Here is a 17,527-nt window from a genome sequence, read left to right on the forward strand (position 1 = left end):
AAAAGACTAAAAAATTGTTTTTTATTTGGGGCGGCTATATCAATTATTAGGATGAAGTATTTATGATTGAAGCACTTACTCCTTTACAATTGATTTGCCCATGTGAATATTTTAGATCATCCAACCAATGTAAAGAATTAACAGACAAGCTAGATGACAAAAAAAGCAATTTTTACATTATTTGTTTTTATTCATCAGCCCATAACACTAACCGTTAAGAAAAAGAATATTCTATGCTTCCTGACCCTGTGTGAAGAAGTCGGCTACTTGAGTGGCCAGCCGATGCAGATGACTCATCCAGGAGGTCACAAAGGAACCCAGCATGATGTCAAAAGAACTGATGGCTCTCGTTTCAATTAAGGTAAGGATTTATGATTTAATAATATGCAAGATACTGGGCCAAAATGACATGGCAGGTTTCCAAGGCAAAAACAACTACTGACAACAACAACGAAAAACATCTTGTCTTTTGCAAAAGATGTGACTGATGAAACAAAAATTGAATTTTTTGCAAGATATGAGTCTTGTCACATATGGTGCAGAATATAGCGCAGCGTTTTAGGAGAACATGTCTAGAATCAAACGCGGAGGTAGTAGTGAGATGATATGGGGCTGGTTTGTTGCCCCAGGACCAGTTGTAAACTGGAAAAAAAAACAAAAGGAAGATTTTGGAGTGGTTTTGATGAGGTCCAAACAAAGGTTTGCAGCATGACCTTTAAAAGGCCGTTCATGCTCAAAAACCGTCCAGTGTCTTCCATTAATAAGAGAAACTTCATATAAAAACTGCATTTTGTCTTTACTTGACTGATATTTACATTTGTTAGATGATGGGAAATATTTACCAAGTTTGACAAACATGCAAGAAAGTCAGAAAAACATAATCACGCCACTGTAATATTTTTTTTCCTTTCCTGTGTGACTCATTCATATGAACAAGCTGATGCCGTTTATTCACGTCAAAATCCACATTTGAACTACTTGAATTTAGAGAAATAACTATATTGGCAAAAACTTGCATCATCTCAAAAGCTCATTTGTATGTTTTGTTTTTGCTGTTGCTGTGTGTGAAATTTTCTTGTTGGTTGATCAAGTGCTGCTGTCTTGCAATAATCCCGGGTTGTTGTTGAGCAGCCGGCGGGTTAACTGTCATTTCAATCGACTTATGTAATTGTGTGAACACCAAAATAACTTCCTTTGTGTGCAATCTGTTTGACCTGTTTTGTCTCTTGGTGGAGAGGAGACACATTTGGTGAGTACTTTCTGTTTGATGGTGAGTTACTGTTGATCTATTGTTGGGTGGCATCTGAAATGATGTCAAAATGTCAAGAGCAATGAAAAGCAGAACAAGTCTTTTTGAACCTGCAAAAAATGTGTTCTTCCATTTATGGATCAAATGCTTGTTATTTTACAGCTATGTTCTTTGTTTAAGGTTGCATAATAAGGTCTCAATAAAGGTCAGACTAAGTTGCCCAAAGGTCAAGTGTGCATTTTAGATTCACCCCAAAGTCTCAATATCCCAAACCTCTTTGGAAAACCATCTGAGAATTATACATAAATCCAGAGAGGCCCATAACTAAAATTTGGAGACACAATTATTTTGCGGTAAAAGGAAAAACAGCTAGCTGTGAAGTTTTATATTGCACAAACTCTGACAATTCTTGTCTATTTTAATGTGACTGCTGTCTATACTGCATTTAATGCTCTATGCCCCGCCCCTTCCTCTTCATCCTCCTCCTTCATCTTCTTCATCCTCCTCTTCCTCCAGGTATATGCGACGTCCCAGCCAGGCTTCTGAGCGCACACGACAAGAGTCACAGCAGACTTCCAGCATTTCTCTAGGTGAGTCCTATGACATAGAGCGATAGCTAGATGGACGGATGGTTATATTCTGATTGTTGCTTGATTCTGTGAAGGGAAGTGATCTTGTCACTGCAGCAATGCTCCCAAATATTTAAATTAATAATATAGAACACGCAACTAAGTACAGATAAATACAAGAGAATCAGTGAGGAATTATCTTCAGGTCTAAGATGAACCCGAATAAAATAGATGCTTAAGATGTTGCTGTGTGGTCAGTTGTAATTATAGACACAAATGTATTACGCAATATATAACTTAACCAATACTTGCATCATTAATGCACGTTGGAAAGTTCATTTTTGGGATTAAGATGAATTGCAATATGTACAGAGTGGGTTGATTTCACATTGAAAGTTCTCTCGACATTAAAATAATGAAATGTAATTGTGTCACATTTCAACAACGGCTGCAGATTGTGATGTATAAAAATGGATAGTCGCACGTGTGATGTTCTACTGAAGTGCCAACATTTGCTGTCATTTTATTTTCTTGTGATTTGGTTGTTTACGCTTTATTTAGACAAAAATAACATCCTGCTTGATTTTGATGAGCTATTGTCAGATGGCATGTAACGAAAACAATTTCAACTTGTGTTTCATTTCAGTGTAGTACCTTTCGTATGAGTTGCAATCTTGAATTTTCAATGAAGAATACAAAGCTTTTTTTTTTTTATATAAATGGTTTACATAAGTTGCATGCGCGGCATTGGATGTCATCAAGGTGAGCAGATCAAGACTTTCTAATCCATTATATAAGAGAAAAGAGGCCAGGAGAACAAATTGGGTAACCCTCTCATTTCAGGTGTTCTTAATCCTCTAATTCGTTTCCACGTAACATTCATGACGTTGGTTTCGAAAGATGGTGGTACCACTTGTGAGCTCCCTCTAGTGGTATGCAAAAGCATTACTGAATTGAATATTCAAACTGTGCATAAAGTTTTGTGAAATACAGTGCAATACATTTGTTAAATGATTCCTAACCCCAAAAGTTTGAGAACATCAGTACGAACCTGCCAGACAAATTTGCGTGTGGTGACCTCAGCAAACAGTCTGAGCGGCGACCTTCACCCATGTGCGCTGTCTCATAATCCCATTTCTTCTTGGCGCCGTCCAGGATGTCTGCACACGAATTGTAGGATTATAAAACGAGGACCGCGCGCGCTTCAACAGCCTTGCTCAATTGTTCCGTGGCGCTTTTACATTGGCGCAACCGTCGTCTCGAGTGAGTAAATTGAAAGTGTCGCTCTCTTTTGTTTTGCCAAAGAAATCCCCGCCGAGGCCCACTGCAGACATGGGGCGTCAGGAGGCCGACGACGTGTGGAAAAAAGACACGCAGGACATCCAGGAGATTTTCGACTTCATGGAGGAGTTGGGATCGTAAGTACACCTAGATGAACATTGTAGTTTTGTTTTGTTTCTTTCCATTTTGATCATTGTACTTTTCTTAGCCTCATCAAATTAGATACTGTAGATTGATGGATAGATGGATTTTTCTTCCATTTTAATGCTTCTTAGCACACACAGTCCCCAATGTGATTGAGTTTTTACTGCTGGAGGCCAGACGAATCATTTGATGGGATTACGACGACAAGGCCTACTTTACAGGCGATTTAGACATTGTGTCCGTCGCGGGCCTTGTCTGACCTCGTCGATGGCGTCTGGTTTGTTTGGCAGTTGAGGTGTCCATCCACAAAAACAACATATGAATCAATTAAGATGTAGCCTACTCCTGGTGTGTGACCTTCACATCGGAAGGAATATTTGTATTTGGGAGGCAATAGACTTTCCGTAAATTTTGTGAACAGTTTTTGGTGGTGTGCTACGATATTTTTCTCATGTCAATGCTTCAAATAGGAAGGTAGACATGGTGCCACAAATTTGCGAAAACAAATTAGCATGTTATGAGCTACACGTCTTTTTTTTTTTTTCTCTCTTGCCACCATTTCTTATTCGGGGCTCTTTAAATATTGTGTTGCGCACTTTAAAGTCATTTATCACATGCTGTTCAAAATTGCAATGTTGTGGGCGTTAGGTTCACCATGGCATTATTTTCCGAAGCAACATGTGCTGTGCTGCATGCAAACATGCTGAGGAGCCAATATGCTGCATCCGTTTACATCCACGGACACAGCTGTCTTCATATTCGACTCCAAAATAATTTGAGCTTTCCTGCCCATTGATTTCTCCTGAGGGCCATCAGAAGCTTCCAGGAGAGTCATAGAAGGAAAATGAGTTGTAGTTCCCATAGAAACAGCGTTTGACTGATGAATGTACCTGAACGGTTTTTTTTTATGTATAAGGGGGACATGAAATGAGTTTTTATTTTTAAACTTATTGGGTTGATGCAGTGTCCAAAACATAGACATAATACAACAAAGGAAACAAATGAACCAATTCCACCCTTGATGGCACACCTTCCCGGCACATAATTGGAGTAACGATCCGGCAAACTAAGCGTACATCATGTCAATAAAAAAAAAAAGGAAAGACACAAAAGACCTTAAATGTGACCCTACTACAATATGTTAGTCTGTGTGTAAAATCAGCACATCTATCTGGTGTAAAAGTAGATATCATGCCCTTAAATATTTGAGAATTTCCCTCCCATGCTTATGATTGAGGTCCTATAAATTGTTTAAAGAAATATAAACAAAATAATAATAATTGTAAGCGCACTAAATTGCACAATAAACAGAAAGACTTTGAGGAGTGAAGTGGATCATTGTCATGGGGGTGCTCCGGGTGTCAGCCAGTGAGCCGCACGAAGACACAAAGGAGCTTGTTGCGTCTTAAGTGGTCCAACGTGCAACCTGGGGGGGGAACAGCTCCGTGACGTCAGGGACGGAGGCCTTAATACAGAGGCCTTAATCCGCACGTTGGAACACCTATTCTCAGACGCGGCTCAACATAGCCAGGGCACATCACGACTCATGTCCCCGACATGTGAACACCTCACACTCAGTACAAACACTTTGCTACTGTACTTAGCCCTACTTTGGTTTTACCCGTCTTATGCGGCCTAAGGGTTTAAAGAGTGCGAGAGGGTGTGAGGCATGTTTTTCTCTTTTATCATCTGAATTATGATGGACTGTGATTTTTTTTCACCGTCATACTTTTGCCACCTGTGACAGTCTATGTACTTTGAACGTAATCTGTGTGATAGAAGCCGTGAAATCAAATATCAAACTCATCCTCTGTGTTTCTATGCATTCAATAAAACAGAGGGGCCTTTTCCGAGGTTTTCATGGTGAGGGAGAAGAAGACGGGAAGGTCGTTCGCAATGAAATGTATCAAGAAGAAGCATACCAGGGACCTCAACCTGGAGAACGAGATTAACGTGCTCAGGAGGTTTGTCACGTCTAGACTTTAATTGGCATGTTGTATCAAGCAAGCAAGATTCAAGTCCATATATGTTGTTTTTATTTCACCACCTTTTTTGACATTTCATCAAAGTATTGAATTATTTGTGAGATTTTTTTTTTATCTATAAAAATCAGACCTAATTATTTCAGCTGAATTATGCACATCCTGATTCAACAGACAGAAAACCTGGAGAGTCTGATTTTGCTCGTTGTACGTTTGTTTTGAGTCAAATGAACCGTTCCCCACATTTGTTGTTTCCTTGAACAGAATCAAACATGAGAACGTTGTGGGGCTGGAAGATTTCTATGAAAGTCAGACGCATTTCTACCTGGTCATGCAACTGTGAGTTGAAATTGGATGAATGGCGTCCACAAAGCAGTTGAAAGGTTGATTGATACAAGTGTTGTGTGTCCATGCGCCACCACCAGCGTTTCCGGCGGCGAGCTCTTTGACCGCATCCTGGACCGAGGTGTGTACTCTGAGAGGGACGCCAGTCGTGTGATCCAACAAGTCTTGCAGGCTGTCAGCTACTTGCATCAGAGCGGCGTTGTCCATCGGGACCTCAAGGTACAACTTTGAAAACAAAATATGGACAAAATACCTTGCTGGCCTCAGGCAAAATTTTGGGATCTCTACAACTATCAATTACTGGATTACTTTTTTTTTTCTGAGCCATCAATTAGAATATTGCCTGCTGTCAGACACTTGAAATAAATACAAATTATATTAATTTACCCACAAATACAGTTCAAAATAAACAAAATGAATCTCCAAAGTGAAATATTAACTGCAGAGATTTTGCACGGTAGCATGCAAACCAATTAGCTGAGCCGTGGTGCGATATGTATTTAAAATATGAGCAAAATGTCAATATCTGCTTCTCACCATCATTGCGACAAACTTATTGCACATTTTGTCTTTGTGTAGCCAGAGAACATTCTGTACTACAGCCCAGAGGAGAACTCCAAGATCATGATCAGTGATTTTGGCTTGTCCAAGATGATGGACAAGGGTGTTATGTCCACTGCCTGTGGCACCCCAGGATATGTTGGTGAGGAAGATACAGTTCAATGATTTATTCCTAAATCGATGAACATGTATTTGTTGCATTACATTGTAAGACTGGTTTGAATTTGAACTGAAAATGTTTCACTTCTTGCAGCTCCTGAGGTGTTGGCACAGAAGCCTTACAGCAAGGCAGTGGACTGCTGGTCTATTGGAGTCATCACCTATATCTTGTGAGCGTCCAAGTCAAAAAGTCAAAACTGAATTCACAATTTCTCCAGAGTCGTTTTTGCCTTGCACAACTGCAAATGTATTCATTCTTTCATTCATTCATTCATTTTGAAGTGCTTGTCAAGTGCCAGCTAAAAACAACTCACTAAATATTTGCAAATGTACAGCAATGCCAAAATAAATACCTTTAAAATAAACCTTAAAAGCTCAGTTATGGTGTAAAATAACAACGATAAAAACAAAGAACAATTTTGGTGCCATTATATATATATCTATTTTTTTTTTATTTCTTTTCAGCCAATTTGTTTCAATAAAAGCATTTTTGATGGTTTTTCTTTTGATATCTTTTTGTTCTGATTGATTCAATTTCTTAATTGTGTCTTTTCAGACTCTGTGGCTATCCTCCTTTCTACGAAGAGAGCGAAACTCGCCTCTTCTCCAAGATCATCAAGGCGCAGTACGAGTTTGACTCTCCCTTCTGGGACAACATTTCCGAATCGGGTAAGAGCGGCCGAGGCCCACGTGGACGCCGGTGTCTCTCGTTTTTGGAGTCTCATAACCATCTTTCTTAATCAATGCAGCTAAAGACTTTATCCGAAACATGATGGAGAAGAACCCCCTCAAGCGCTACACCACTGACCAAGCACTCCGACATCCCTGGTGAGTTTCAAAAAGCTCTGCCTTGAAAGCCCTTTTAAAACACCGTTGCTGTTCCATTGGCAGATCATGTTGTTAAATAATATGATATATTTTAAAAACATTTTAAGCCTAATTTTTTGGCCGTTTAGTCTACATCGTATAAAGTGAAGAAAAGCAATCAGGGATGAAAGATGAGCAGCCTCCCCGAAAATACACCTGTTGCGTGCTTTTCTAGGATAATCGGAAAGACGGCCCGCAGCCAGGACATCTACTATTCCGTCAGTGTGCAGATGCAAAAGAACTTTGCCAAGTCCAAATGGAAGGTCAGTGCCGGCTCATTTGTTTTCTTTGATCGGCTAAGCCCATTGAGGGCGGGCCATTTACGCTCAATCAATTGGGTGACTGCCTAAATCCTCAATGATTAAGGGCAGTTGAATCGAGCTTGTTTTGTAATCAAGGTCGCTGATGTAGGACTTTTACTAGCACTTTACTCTTAATTAGCCCTTAAGTGCTGTTCACTTCAAACTTGTCCTGTCAGTCAATCATAATCAATTTATGTTTGCACATTTTCTGCAATTGTCAATTGGATGTCTGGTGTTTCAATGAAAAGATTTTTTTATTTGAAAAAATAACCACTCGATTAATCGAATATCAAAATAATTGTTACATTTGGCAGCTGTGTCTTTTCTGTGGTGTGTCATAGATTAAAAAAAAAAAAAAAAAATCAACACATTTTGTTTTTACTTCACTGAGACTCGAAGTATCAAAATGTGGCTGTGTCGTACTATGTTGACAGCAAGCCATCAATGCCACTGTGGCCATCCACCACATGAAGAAGCTGCAGCTTGCGCACGCCGCGGCCGGGCAGGTCCCCAAGATGGCTCGTATCCCGGACATCCATGTGGTCAAGGCATCCTCCCCTGTCTTGCAACACAAAGGCCTAAATATACACGATAAACAAGATGCCGAAGGGAAAATGGCGTCTGCGACCCACATGAGTCTGCCCGACAGCCATGTGGACCTAAGGTGCCACTTCCACCCATTGAAGGCCAACCACAGCATGGAGCACCCGCCCACCATCGCCGAGACGGAGAAGTACATCTTCCACTCGGAACCGGCCAACCTCAACGGGTGCGTATCCGTTTTGGGCCGCCAGGCCAATGTTGTGAACTCACCTGACATCATCTCGCCTATTTTTTCAGATATGGCAAAAACAGAATTGGAAAGACCCTTCAGACCAGCGTTTGTTCCATCATGTGAAACTTGAATCAAGTTTACTTGGAGAAAAAATACTCTTTCCTTGGTAAGTGCAGAATTAATTTCACTTTCATACTGATAAACAACATGGTGGACGACTAATGCCCAACCACTTTGCTTGGTCATGGAGTGGTCATCAGGCGTTCCACCCAAAATATTCCAGCTTCATTTCATTTTCACAATTTTATTTTCTATTAATTTATATTTGTTCATTCATAGTGACAGACACGATTAAATGCTCTTCCACTAGATCAGTTTCTTTGCCTCTCGAGTACCACCAGTGATGCGTATGCTTTCTCTAGTGGTACAAAAAATAATTTAAATGAAAAATCACTGGTACTAATACATGCGAAAGATTGAGAACCGGTTTACTCGATGAACCTGTTGCCTTTACATCAGCATAATAGCACTGTTTTCAATTAAATGGGCCCATTTTTCACAATGATGAAATAACCTATTTCTCTATTAAAAAAAAAAATGGGTGAGATTTTTCTTTGATTATGCAACTCTCGTTTGTGCCATTCTCATTTGATCAAAATCTAAAAAGACGCAAACATTTTCAAAGTAGCTTTCTGCTGATGCTCTGAACTTGGCTCTCTGCAGGTTCGTGTAGCTGTTGCACACTGAGCAGCTCAGCAGCATGCGGCTGTTTTGTCTACAGCGCCACCCGGTGCTGAGAATGGGAAGTGTTTCAGCCTGCTGGAAATGAGCCGTCTGTTTGCAAACTCTCCACCGCAGCCAATGGGACACATTTGTCACATTGGTTCTTGTCATTTAGTTACAAATGTGCCCAGGAGGCTTTCGACTACATTTGCAACAAAAAACTATGATCAACAATTTCTGATTTTTTGATTTTCTGAAATGTTGAGCACCAAAATGCTATATATAATTTGAACTTTGTAAAAGTATCATTATTTGTAGTCCTAGTGATTTCCCATACTGAAAAATTCATTATATTTTACAAACCTTTCCATGCTGAAAATCAGTTTAGTGGCCTCAGCAGCGCCCCCTGGATTTATGAAAATCCAGCCCTCTATGCCAGTTTAGTAGCAACATGAAACTCAGGAGACACTTCTATCCCATGTAGATGGATAAAAACCAGAAGCCATGCTGGATAAAGACACCGTATGTCTTACATTTGAGTATCATTTTGGTCATTTCCTTTCAAAATTTTGCAATTGAGATTCTATTCAATTGGTGCCAAATTTAAGGGGTTGTTAAGAGTGGGCAATTTCCTGTAATGCGGTCTGTGAAATTATATACCCTACAGGAAACATTTCATATGAATTATGGGAAAAGAGTATCATTTCATAGAAGTGTGTCATGATCAAGCATAAATAAAAACATTGTGTTGTCAGCGGACCTCCATGCTAAATATCTCGCTCTCATTGCCCACATGTCAGGGCATTGCACGACCTAATTAGTCCATTTGGGGGTTTTTTTCCCTTCCATTTCATTCAATGTTTCATTTTTTATTTTTGTGAACTGTGAATCAGTTTTAGTTTTACTTCATTGACTCCGTCATGAACCACGCTTGTTGGACAAGAAGACAAATTAATGTAATTTTTTTCAAATGTTTATTTGATTGTGTTAAACACATTGGGGTGAGCTTGTGTTTGAAACTGTGATGGACGAATAAAGCTTGAAATGTGTTTTGTAAATAAAGCTGCATTGCCTTGGCCTATAGTCTAAAAACGCAGTTGTTTTTCTATTTTATGTGTGACACCACTTTAACAGTTGACAGTGAATGTGAAAACCTGCTTTTGATTTTCCTCTCAAATGATTTTTAAACATCCAATTGTGTATATGTGCCAGGCAGAAAATAATAATAACCTGGTGAAGCCACAGTCTACTCAAACAAGTCGCAGGAGGCACAAAGATGGAGCAAAGTTCTCCAAACAAGGGCAACCTTTTCCCCCCCTGGTGATTAACATCCGTTTCTCAAACGGCCTCAATGAGAAAATTCACTGCTAGCATAATTAAAGCAACAGTTCCAGAAATATGTGTTAATATTTGTATCCTAGCCTCGGGGGCAGTTCAGGTGAGAGTCGCAAGATGGTATTGAATGGCATAAAGTTAGGAACTGTATAAAGGTGCACTGTTGACTTATCAACACGCCTTTGTAACCTTAAAGGGGACGTCAAATCAATGTTGTTGTTTTTTGCGATAATGTTCTGTGTAGCCCAACTAATTGAAACATGATGTCCTCACAGTTTTTGGAATATGAATAAAACAAGTAAAAACCATCCGTTTTTATCCATCTTGAGGGGCGGCCATTTTGCCACTTGCTGTCGGTTGAAAATGACATCACAGTTGCCAGGTCTCAAGTCATGTCTTTCAAACTTCTGATTGATTAATAACATTTTTGCCATGCATTAAGATGAATGGCAGAGATTAGAACTTTTGTTTCAAGGTGGACTTTTCAAGAATAAATAGAAATTGTGAGGATAGCTCACCCAGCACCGTTACTGGCTTGTTTCAACACTGAAAAAAAGATTTTGGGTGGCAAGCTAACTCGCTAGCTCTGACTACACAGCTAACTAGTGGAGGAGGATGGATTTTATAGTCTTTAAATAATCAGCATCTCTCTCTCTCTCTGTCTGTTTTAAGTGGTGCAACTGCTCAAGTCTCGATAAACAGTCAACAAAGATTGTAATATTGCTTTTATGGGTGTTTGCACGCTTGCAGTTGGCATTTCAAGTCCAACCAGATTGGTGAATGTCATTCAAATGTGGACGACGTGGACTCCAGTCACTAGCGTGATGACATGACGGGCGAGATGTGGAAGCGGACCTCGTGAGGTCGAGAGGGGACAAATGATATCAAGCCTCTCTGTGACAAAGATCAGACACATTTCGCAAGTGAACAGCCTGATGACACACGCGACAGTATGAACCAGGTCGAAGGTTTTGGCCGTGAGACTCTTCCTGCTCAGATACTGGAGCGCCTTCAGATCGTGTGGTTTGATTAGTTTATTCAAGATTATCAATAGTGTGCAAAATGATGCAATGTTTCTCCATAAATACAGTGCTGATTGGAAATGGATGGTTTCAATAATTGTACCATACATGGGTGAGGCCTATATGGAATATTTATTACCTTTGGAACATGTTATGGCACAAACTTACGATGGTTAACATTTTTTTTTTTTTTACTTATTTTTTAATCAGAGATGCAAGTAACATTTTGTGATTTTTTTTTTTTCTGATAATTAATTCGCCCTAGTTTTGTCGAGCACATCAAGTTTTCCTAATGATCATATAATATTTAGTAATATTTAAATCAGCATCCAAAATACATTTAGGGACACAGAGCCATCTCATTAAGTTTTGTTATCATTGTGAAATCCACTGGGTTTATTTGTCTCTCTGAACACTTTGCCCTTTTACCTGGTCTCCAACAAGAGCTACTCATGAATATGAATTATGTGGCCCCCGGTAGGAGTCGGCCGATTCTCCTCTTGTATATAAAGCACAAGAGCAGCCATTGAGTGTGCCTGCGGATGTCTGATCAGGCCCAACCCGCAACAACACAACCCCATCAAGGCCGATTCACTGTAAGTACCTCCTCGCAATTGTATGTAATGAACAATACTTGATTTGACCAATCACGTTTGACTTATCGACTTATAATAATATCATTATCGGTATCAAACGCAGTTGAAAGACGATATAATCCCGTTCACCAAGTAGATGCTGCACCAGAGTCCCGGACTGGGTTTTCTGAAGATCTATGTGCTGGGCTCAGCTCTGGTGGTGCTGGGGGTGCTAGGAGGGCTACTGGAGATGGCCTTCGTGCCAGTCCCTGAGCAGCTGGACACTGGAGGAGAAGAAAGAGTGGAAGTGCTCTTAAAGGCCAAGAAACGGGTGTCCACCAGTTCCCACACTACGCTGCTTTGCAGTCCAAACATCTGGCAATGGTCACTCTAAGAAAGTCAGTCAACCACCCACACACCTGGGCAGCGTACTTCTATCCAGCTATTGGCCATGTTTGTTCACCAAATAAAGTCACTTATGGGTGTTCTGTCAGATTCTTTGTCCTTTGTGGCAGTTTTAGCAGGAAACTAAGAAGAAATGTGGAGATGTGATTGGTTGTGACGTGGCAACTTTGACGTCATTTTCAGTCAACAGCAAGTGGCAAAATGGTTGATGGATAAAAATGGGTGAATTTTGTTGTTTAACTCGACCACCTTCCACACACAATATATTAACTAGAATACTGTGTTTAGAAGGGTGGGGGCACAAACAACATATTATTGTAAAGAGAATTTTAGGGTTGACGTCCCCTTTAAAACTGCTCCCCATGCGACTCGACTTGCTCGAGAAAATGGATGGACAAAGTTCGTCATGATGGCAGTACTAAATTTGGAGAGTCACGTATATATTTTTCAGATGGTACTTTCGATAAAGAAGACCACATGGGCACATTTGCGCGGAATGAGATGACAGTGACTCAAAAATTGATGTAATTATATTTGTAAACACTGGTAGCACTAGCGAGCTCAGCCTCGTCAAAAATAATTGACTTTTGTCGTCGGCGGAAGTGATGTCATGAACGTGCGCGCAGAGTGTTGTTTACTAACGGCGACTCCGCGGTCGTAGCGCAGTGTAAAAATCAATCAACTTGTCCTCCGTATGAATGAGTGAAAACAAACGCGAGGTGCTTGTTGGAACGTGTGATGGCGGATCCTGCGGTGGCAACGGGAGCATCGCTGGCTGCTGGCGGGGTGAGAAGAACTCAAATGCGGGCAACAGATTAGCGAGTTTGGGGGGCTAAGCTATCCTAACAAAATGTTTCATGACACACGCACGTTTGATTAAATGGCATCTACTGTAAAGTTGTGCTCGTATTAAATGTGCATTTTGACGTGGTTTGTAGTATATTTCCCAAATCAATGTGTAGAAGTGGGCACATTCCTGGGTCTTTTTCCTAAACGCTGTTTGATCCTCAAATGCCAAAGAGCGCATACGTCATGGATTTAGCAAAAACATTTGAGTGATCTTTAATATCTATTCCTTACCACTCTGTAAATTTAGGCTCAAGTTACACTTGCTTTTACATGCATGCCGTTCAAAAAATGTTAGGTTAATATCTCGTCTTTCCTTCATGTCTTGTTACGTCTACGCTTTGATCCGTGCAGTTATGTATAAAAAAAAAAACAATAACAACTTACTTAGGTTAGTTATTTCGTTTTGTGTGATGCATGAAATCCAAGTGGTTATTTAGTTATGCTTAGTTATTATTTTTTTAGTATTATTGTCTTGTTTCTATGCACCTACTCATTTCATTACCATGTGTTTAATGAATAACAATAAAGCAAGTGTTGTCTACATTACTCTATCACTGAAAGTATTTGCTGTGACTTTCCAGCGTGCAGTTGGCAATAAAGCTACCAGCAGCCCGGTGGAGAACTATCATATGGCTCGACGGCGGACGCTCCAGGTGGTGGTGAGCGCTCTTCTAACAGAGTGCGGCTTCGACTGTGCCGAAAAAGCAGCCGTGGAAACACTCACCGAGATGATGCAGAGTTGTACGTCCCCATCAGAAAGTCACTCCAGTTCTTATCCTTTTGCTATTTGAAAAGCTAGATAGGTAAATGTTTTTGGTTGCGGAATAAATAACACAACTAGTTTTTCCTCTTTTCCTCAGATATAACCGAAATTGGGCGCTGTGCTAAGTCGTATTGTGAGCACACAGCCAGAAGCATCCCGACTCTCTCGGACACTGTAGTGACACTTATTGAAATGGGTGAGTTACGAAGCATAGCATTCATCCACAAACGGAAGGATAAAAATGAGATTCTGTGTTTGTTTGCCTTTAGGATTTAATGTTGAGACGCTGCCCGCATACGCCAAGCGCTCCCAGAGGATGGTCATCACCGCACGTGAGAATCCTCCTCATCGTCATCCGTTGACTTGAACAACTTGCGTTGACTTGAACAGCTTGTGTGAAATGTGCCACGTGTGTTGACTTTCAGCTCCAGTCACCAACCACCCGATGACACCCAAAGCGCTGTCGGCTGGACAGAAGCGTATGCACCCGCCTCACATTCCCAGCCACTATCCGGAGTTCCCCGACCCACACACCTACATCAAAACCCCCGTGAGTCAAAAATCGCATACCTACAAAAAAAAACCCAAAAAAAACAAAAACACATTTCTTATTTGGCACAATGTTATTTTTGAGTAGGATTCATGACAATGAGTTAAATAAGACTTGGGCATTTATGCCACAAAACTAATATTTTTCATACAAGCAAAGGATAATAAATTGACTAAAATAAGAATTGTTTTCTTGCAAAAAAAGAGCCGTCATTTAACATCGGTGTTATTTGTAGGCTGTATCGCCCAGCCCTATCACAAACCTAGAAAAGTTCCTGTATTGCATTGTCCAGTTGGACCTTCTTGACCTTGACACAGTCAGTCATTTTCCTCTGCGCAGACATTTCGGGAACCAGTCTCAGACTACCAGGTGGTGCGTGAGAAAGCAGCGACGCAGAGGCGGGATGTGGAGCGAGCTCTCACGCGCTTCATGGCCAAGACCAGCAAAACGCAGAGCCTCTTCAAAGACGACATCACCTCTTTCCCATGTAAGTCGTTTTTTTAATGACAACCTGTATGCTCCCCTGTTCACATGGTAGCTCCTCCCTCTAGTGCCATCAACAGAAGAGCAAACTCACGTGAAAATGTGTGGAACGTTTTTGTTAAATTCCTGGTATGTTTACATGGGAAGTAAATAATGGGGGATTTTTGACAAATGAATTTCCCATCTCTTAAAAGTCACTGAATCCAAAAGTTAAAAAACAAGGCCTGAATTGTGTCAAACTTTCAAAAGTCTTAACATAAGTCGAATTTTCAGATTCCAAAGTGTCAATATCAGGGTGTCAAGGTGAGGGAAATGTTGCAATGAACGGACGAATGCGTTTGTCATGTATCAGTGTGTCACATTTTGTGTTGCGGCTAGTGATCGCAGCGCAGCCAAGTGCCGTCCCTTACCTCAGTGCCCTCCTGCCGTCCGAACTGGAGCTGCAGACTCTGGAGGAGGCGGACTCATCAGAGCAGGACGACCAGACGGATGGCGAGAATGCTGCCGGGAACATTTTGAGTGTAAGATGCCGCTATTCAAAACAAGACAACCTTTTTGTAATTAGGCCATTGAGATGGGAAGCCTTGTAGCTCAAATTCGAAATGAGCAACGTCTTACAAATGATTAATACAGCAGGGTGTAGTGATTAATCAATTCATCAACAACTCATCAATTTTAGAATCAATCATTATTTTGATAATTGTGCAATTGTGCCGAAGCACTGCTGATACAAATGAAGGTGCTCGATTTGTTCTCAAGTTGGGGCAGGGTGGATTAAGCTGGACTTCACAAAGTGAAACCTCAGAATTCTTTAAGGTTCACGTGCTAGAACTCAAAACATTCTTGAGGCTGGAAATTTGCACGCTTGTGTTGGCATGTATGACTGTCCTTGTTTTTTGAATTGGTCACAGATGAGAAGAAACTGCAGCAGCTAAAAGCCTTATTGTATTCCTCTTGAATGAATGAAACTAGGCAAGAAATATCTCCAAATTGTGCTGCTTTGGCAGGATGACACAGTGGTGGACAAAGAGAACACCATGCTTCCTCCAGGCGGCGCTATTCCGTCCACCAAGGGCAACGAGGACAACGTGATCGACAACCCGTACTTGCGACCCGTCAAGAAACCCAAAGTGAGGAGGAAGAAATGAACAAACTGTTGGACTATCAGTTGTCATGGTAACCTGGATTGGTTTACTCAAAAGAACATTGTGTTTGATTTTATCTTATTGTTCTCTTCAGTTCTTGAAGCACTCGTTGAAAGGCATCTATTTGTCATTTGGGATCACAGATTTTTTGTGAATAAATGCATATTTTCTTTTTTGTATCCCTTTTATAGTTGAATTCATACAAACGGTGCCACAGTGAGTTTTTTTCAACCTGGTTACTGTTTGTTTTTATTGGTTCCAAACCAGCCCTTAGTGTGTCTATGACTTTGTGTATGACTGACGGGAAACTTGAAGTTTGATGAGCTAGTACCTCATATATAGGTCGCTCCGGAGTATAAATCGCATTTTGGGTGAAATTTATTCGACAAAATCCGTCTCGAGTTACGACTTTTATGTTAAGGCGAGTCTTGCAGTTTTGTGTTTCGCGACTGCAGACTCGTCACAAGCGACTTGGAACTTCCCTGATTGCAAAACTGTCAAAATTCTCAATAAAAACTGAACAAAATGTCTCATTTGCATTTCCGACTGCCTGCAAAAAATAGCATCAGCTGTAATGCGATGTTTGGATGCTTTTTCTCTAATGAAGTGGCCTGTTATTAGGAAGACCTAAAAATGGCAGTGTACCTATTGGAGTGTCCAAGTGACGTCACAGATCAAACAGCCAATCAGAAAGTGGGGGTGAGGGCGGGTGTGGCACTTTTCACTTTCATTTAAACTTTGACCATGATTTTTCCCTAATGAAGTGGCCTGTTATTAGGAACACCTAAAAATGGCGGTGTACCTAATGGAGTGTCCAAGTGACGTCACAGATCAAACAGCCAATCAGAAAGTGGGGGTGAGGGCGGGTGTGGCACTTTTCACTTTCATTTAAACTTTGACCATGATATTTCCCTAATGAAGTGGCCTGTTATTAGGAACACCTGAAAACAACGGTGTACCTAAAGTGTCCAAGTGACGTCACAGACCAAACAGCCAATCAGAAAGTGGGGGTGAGGGCGGGTGTGGCATTTTTCACTTTCATTTAAACTTTGACCATGATTTTTCCCTAATAAAGTGGCCTGTTATTAGGAACACCTAAAAATGGCGGTGTACCTAATGGAGTGTCCAAGTGACGTCACAGATCAAACAGCCAATCAGAAAGTGGGGGTGAGGGCGGGTGTGGCACTTTTCACTTTCATTTAAACTTTGACCATGATTTTTCCCTAATAAAGTGGCCTGTTATTAGGAACACCTAAAAATGGCGGTGTACCTAATAGGGTGTCCAAGTGACGTCACAGATCAAACAGCCAATCAGAAAGTGGGGGTGAGGGCGGGTGTGGCACTTTTCACTTTCATTTAAACTTTGACCATGATTTTTCCCTAATGAAGTGGCCTGTTATTAGGAACACCTAAAAATGGCGGTGTACCTAATGGAGTGTCCAA

The 17,527-nt window shown here is 40.8% G+C and overlaps 2 protein-coding genes across 3 annotated transcripts; both read left to right on the forward strand.

Annotated features, from left to right (window-relative positions):
* Positions 1-1,715: 1,715 nt before the first annotated feature.
* Positions 1,716-9,502, forward strand: LOC147062355 (calcium/calmodulin-dependent protein kinase type 1D-like). The gene is made up of 13 exons (XM_085911332.1): positions 1,716-1,839; positions 3,124-3,236; positions 5,082-5,207; positions 5,490-5,564; positions 5,651-5,789; positions 6,150-6,273; positions 6,385-6,460; positions 6,847-6,959; positions 7,040-7,118; positions 7,333-7,420; positions 7,894-8,228; positions 8,300-8,400; positions 8,958-9,502. Exons 2-12 carry the CDS (start codon positions 3,151-3,153, stop codon positions 8,355-8,357), a joined length of 1,299 nt encoding a protein of 432 aa, XP_085767458.1. The 5' UTR covers positions 1,716-1,839; positions 3,124-3,150; the 3' UTR covers positions 8,358-8,400; positions 8,958-9,502.
* A 3,318-nt stretch (positions 9,503-12,820) lies between these two features.
* On the forward strand, positions 12,821-16,263 carry taf8 (TAF8 RNA polymerase II, TATA box binding protein (TBP)-associated factor). 2 transcript variants are annotated; one of them, XM_085914860.1, is made up of 8 exons: positions 12,821-13,080; positions 13,725-13,884; positions 14,004-14,102; positions 14,176-14,238; positions 14,332-14,456; positions 14,796-14,943; positions 15,318-15,460; positions 15,912-16,263. In XM_085914860.1, the coding sequence occupies exons 1-8, from the start codon at positions 13,033-13,035 to the stop codon at positions 16,029-16,031; spliced, it is 906 nt and encodes a 301-aa protein (XP_085770986.1). In that variant the 5' UTR covers positions 12,821-13,032; the 3' UTR covers positions 16,032-16,263. The 2 variants fall into 2 exon arrangements, with proteins under 2 accessions (XP_085770986.1, XP_085770976.1); XM_085914850.1 differs by having other exon boundaries at positions 12,859-13,080; positions 15,947-16,263.
* The last annotated feature ends 1,264 nt before the right edge of the window (positions 16,264-17,527 follow it).

Source organism: Syngnathus leptorhynchus, chromosome 1, assembly GCF_054491065.1.
Source record: "Syngnathus leptorhynchus isolate UIUO chromosome 1, UIUO_Slep, whole genome shotgun sequence".
In the NCBI taxonomy this organism is placed as follows: Eukaryota; Metazoa; Chordata; class Actinopteri; order Syngnathiformes; family Syngnathidae; genus Syngnathus; species Syngnathus leptorhynchus.

Excerpts from the sequence above, each read along its gene's own strand:
- LOC147062355 (XM_085911332.1), top strand. The coding sequence starts at position 3,151 with ATGGGGCGTCAGGAGGCCGACGACGTGTGGAAAAAAGACACGCAGGAC. Across the intron at positions 7,119-7,332 it reads CAAGCACTCCGACATCCCTG|GATAATCGGAAAGACGGCCC; the intron begins GTGAGTTTCAAA and ends GTGCTTTTCTAG. Across the intron at positions 7,421-7,893 it reads TTGCCAAGTCCAAATGGAAG|CAAGCCATCAATGCCACTGT; the intron begins GTCAGTGCCGGC and ends CTATGTTGACAG.
- taf8 (XM_085914850.1), top strand. The coding sequence starts at position 13,033 with ATGGCGGATCCTGCGGTGGCAACGGGAGCATCGCTGGCTGCTGGCGGG. Across the intron at positions 13,081-13,724 it reads CATCGCTGGCTGCTGGCGGG|CGTGCAGTTGGCAATAAAGC; the intron begins GTGAGAAGAACT and ends GTGACTTTCCAG. Across the intron at positions 14,457-14,795 it reads ACACCTACATCAAAACCCCC|ACATTTCGGGAACCAGTCTC; the intron begins GTGAGTCAAAAA and ends TCCTCTGCGCAG.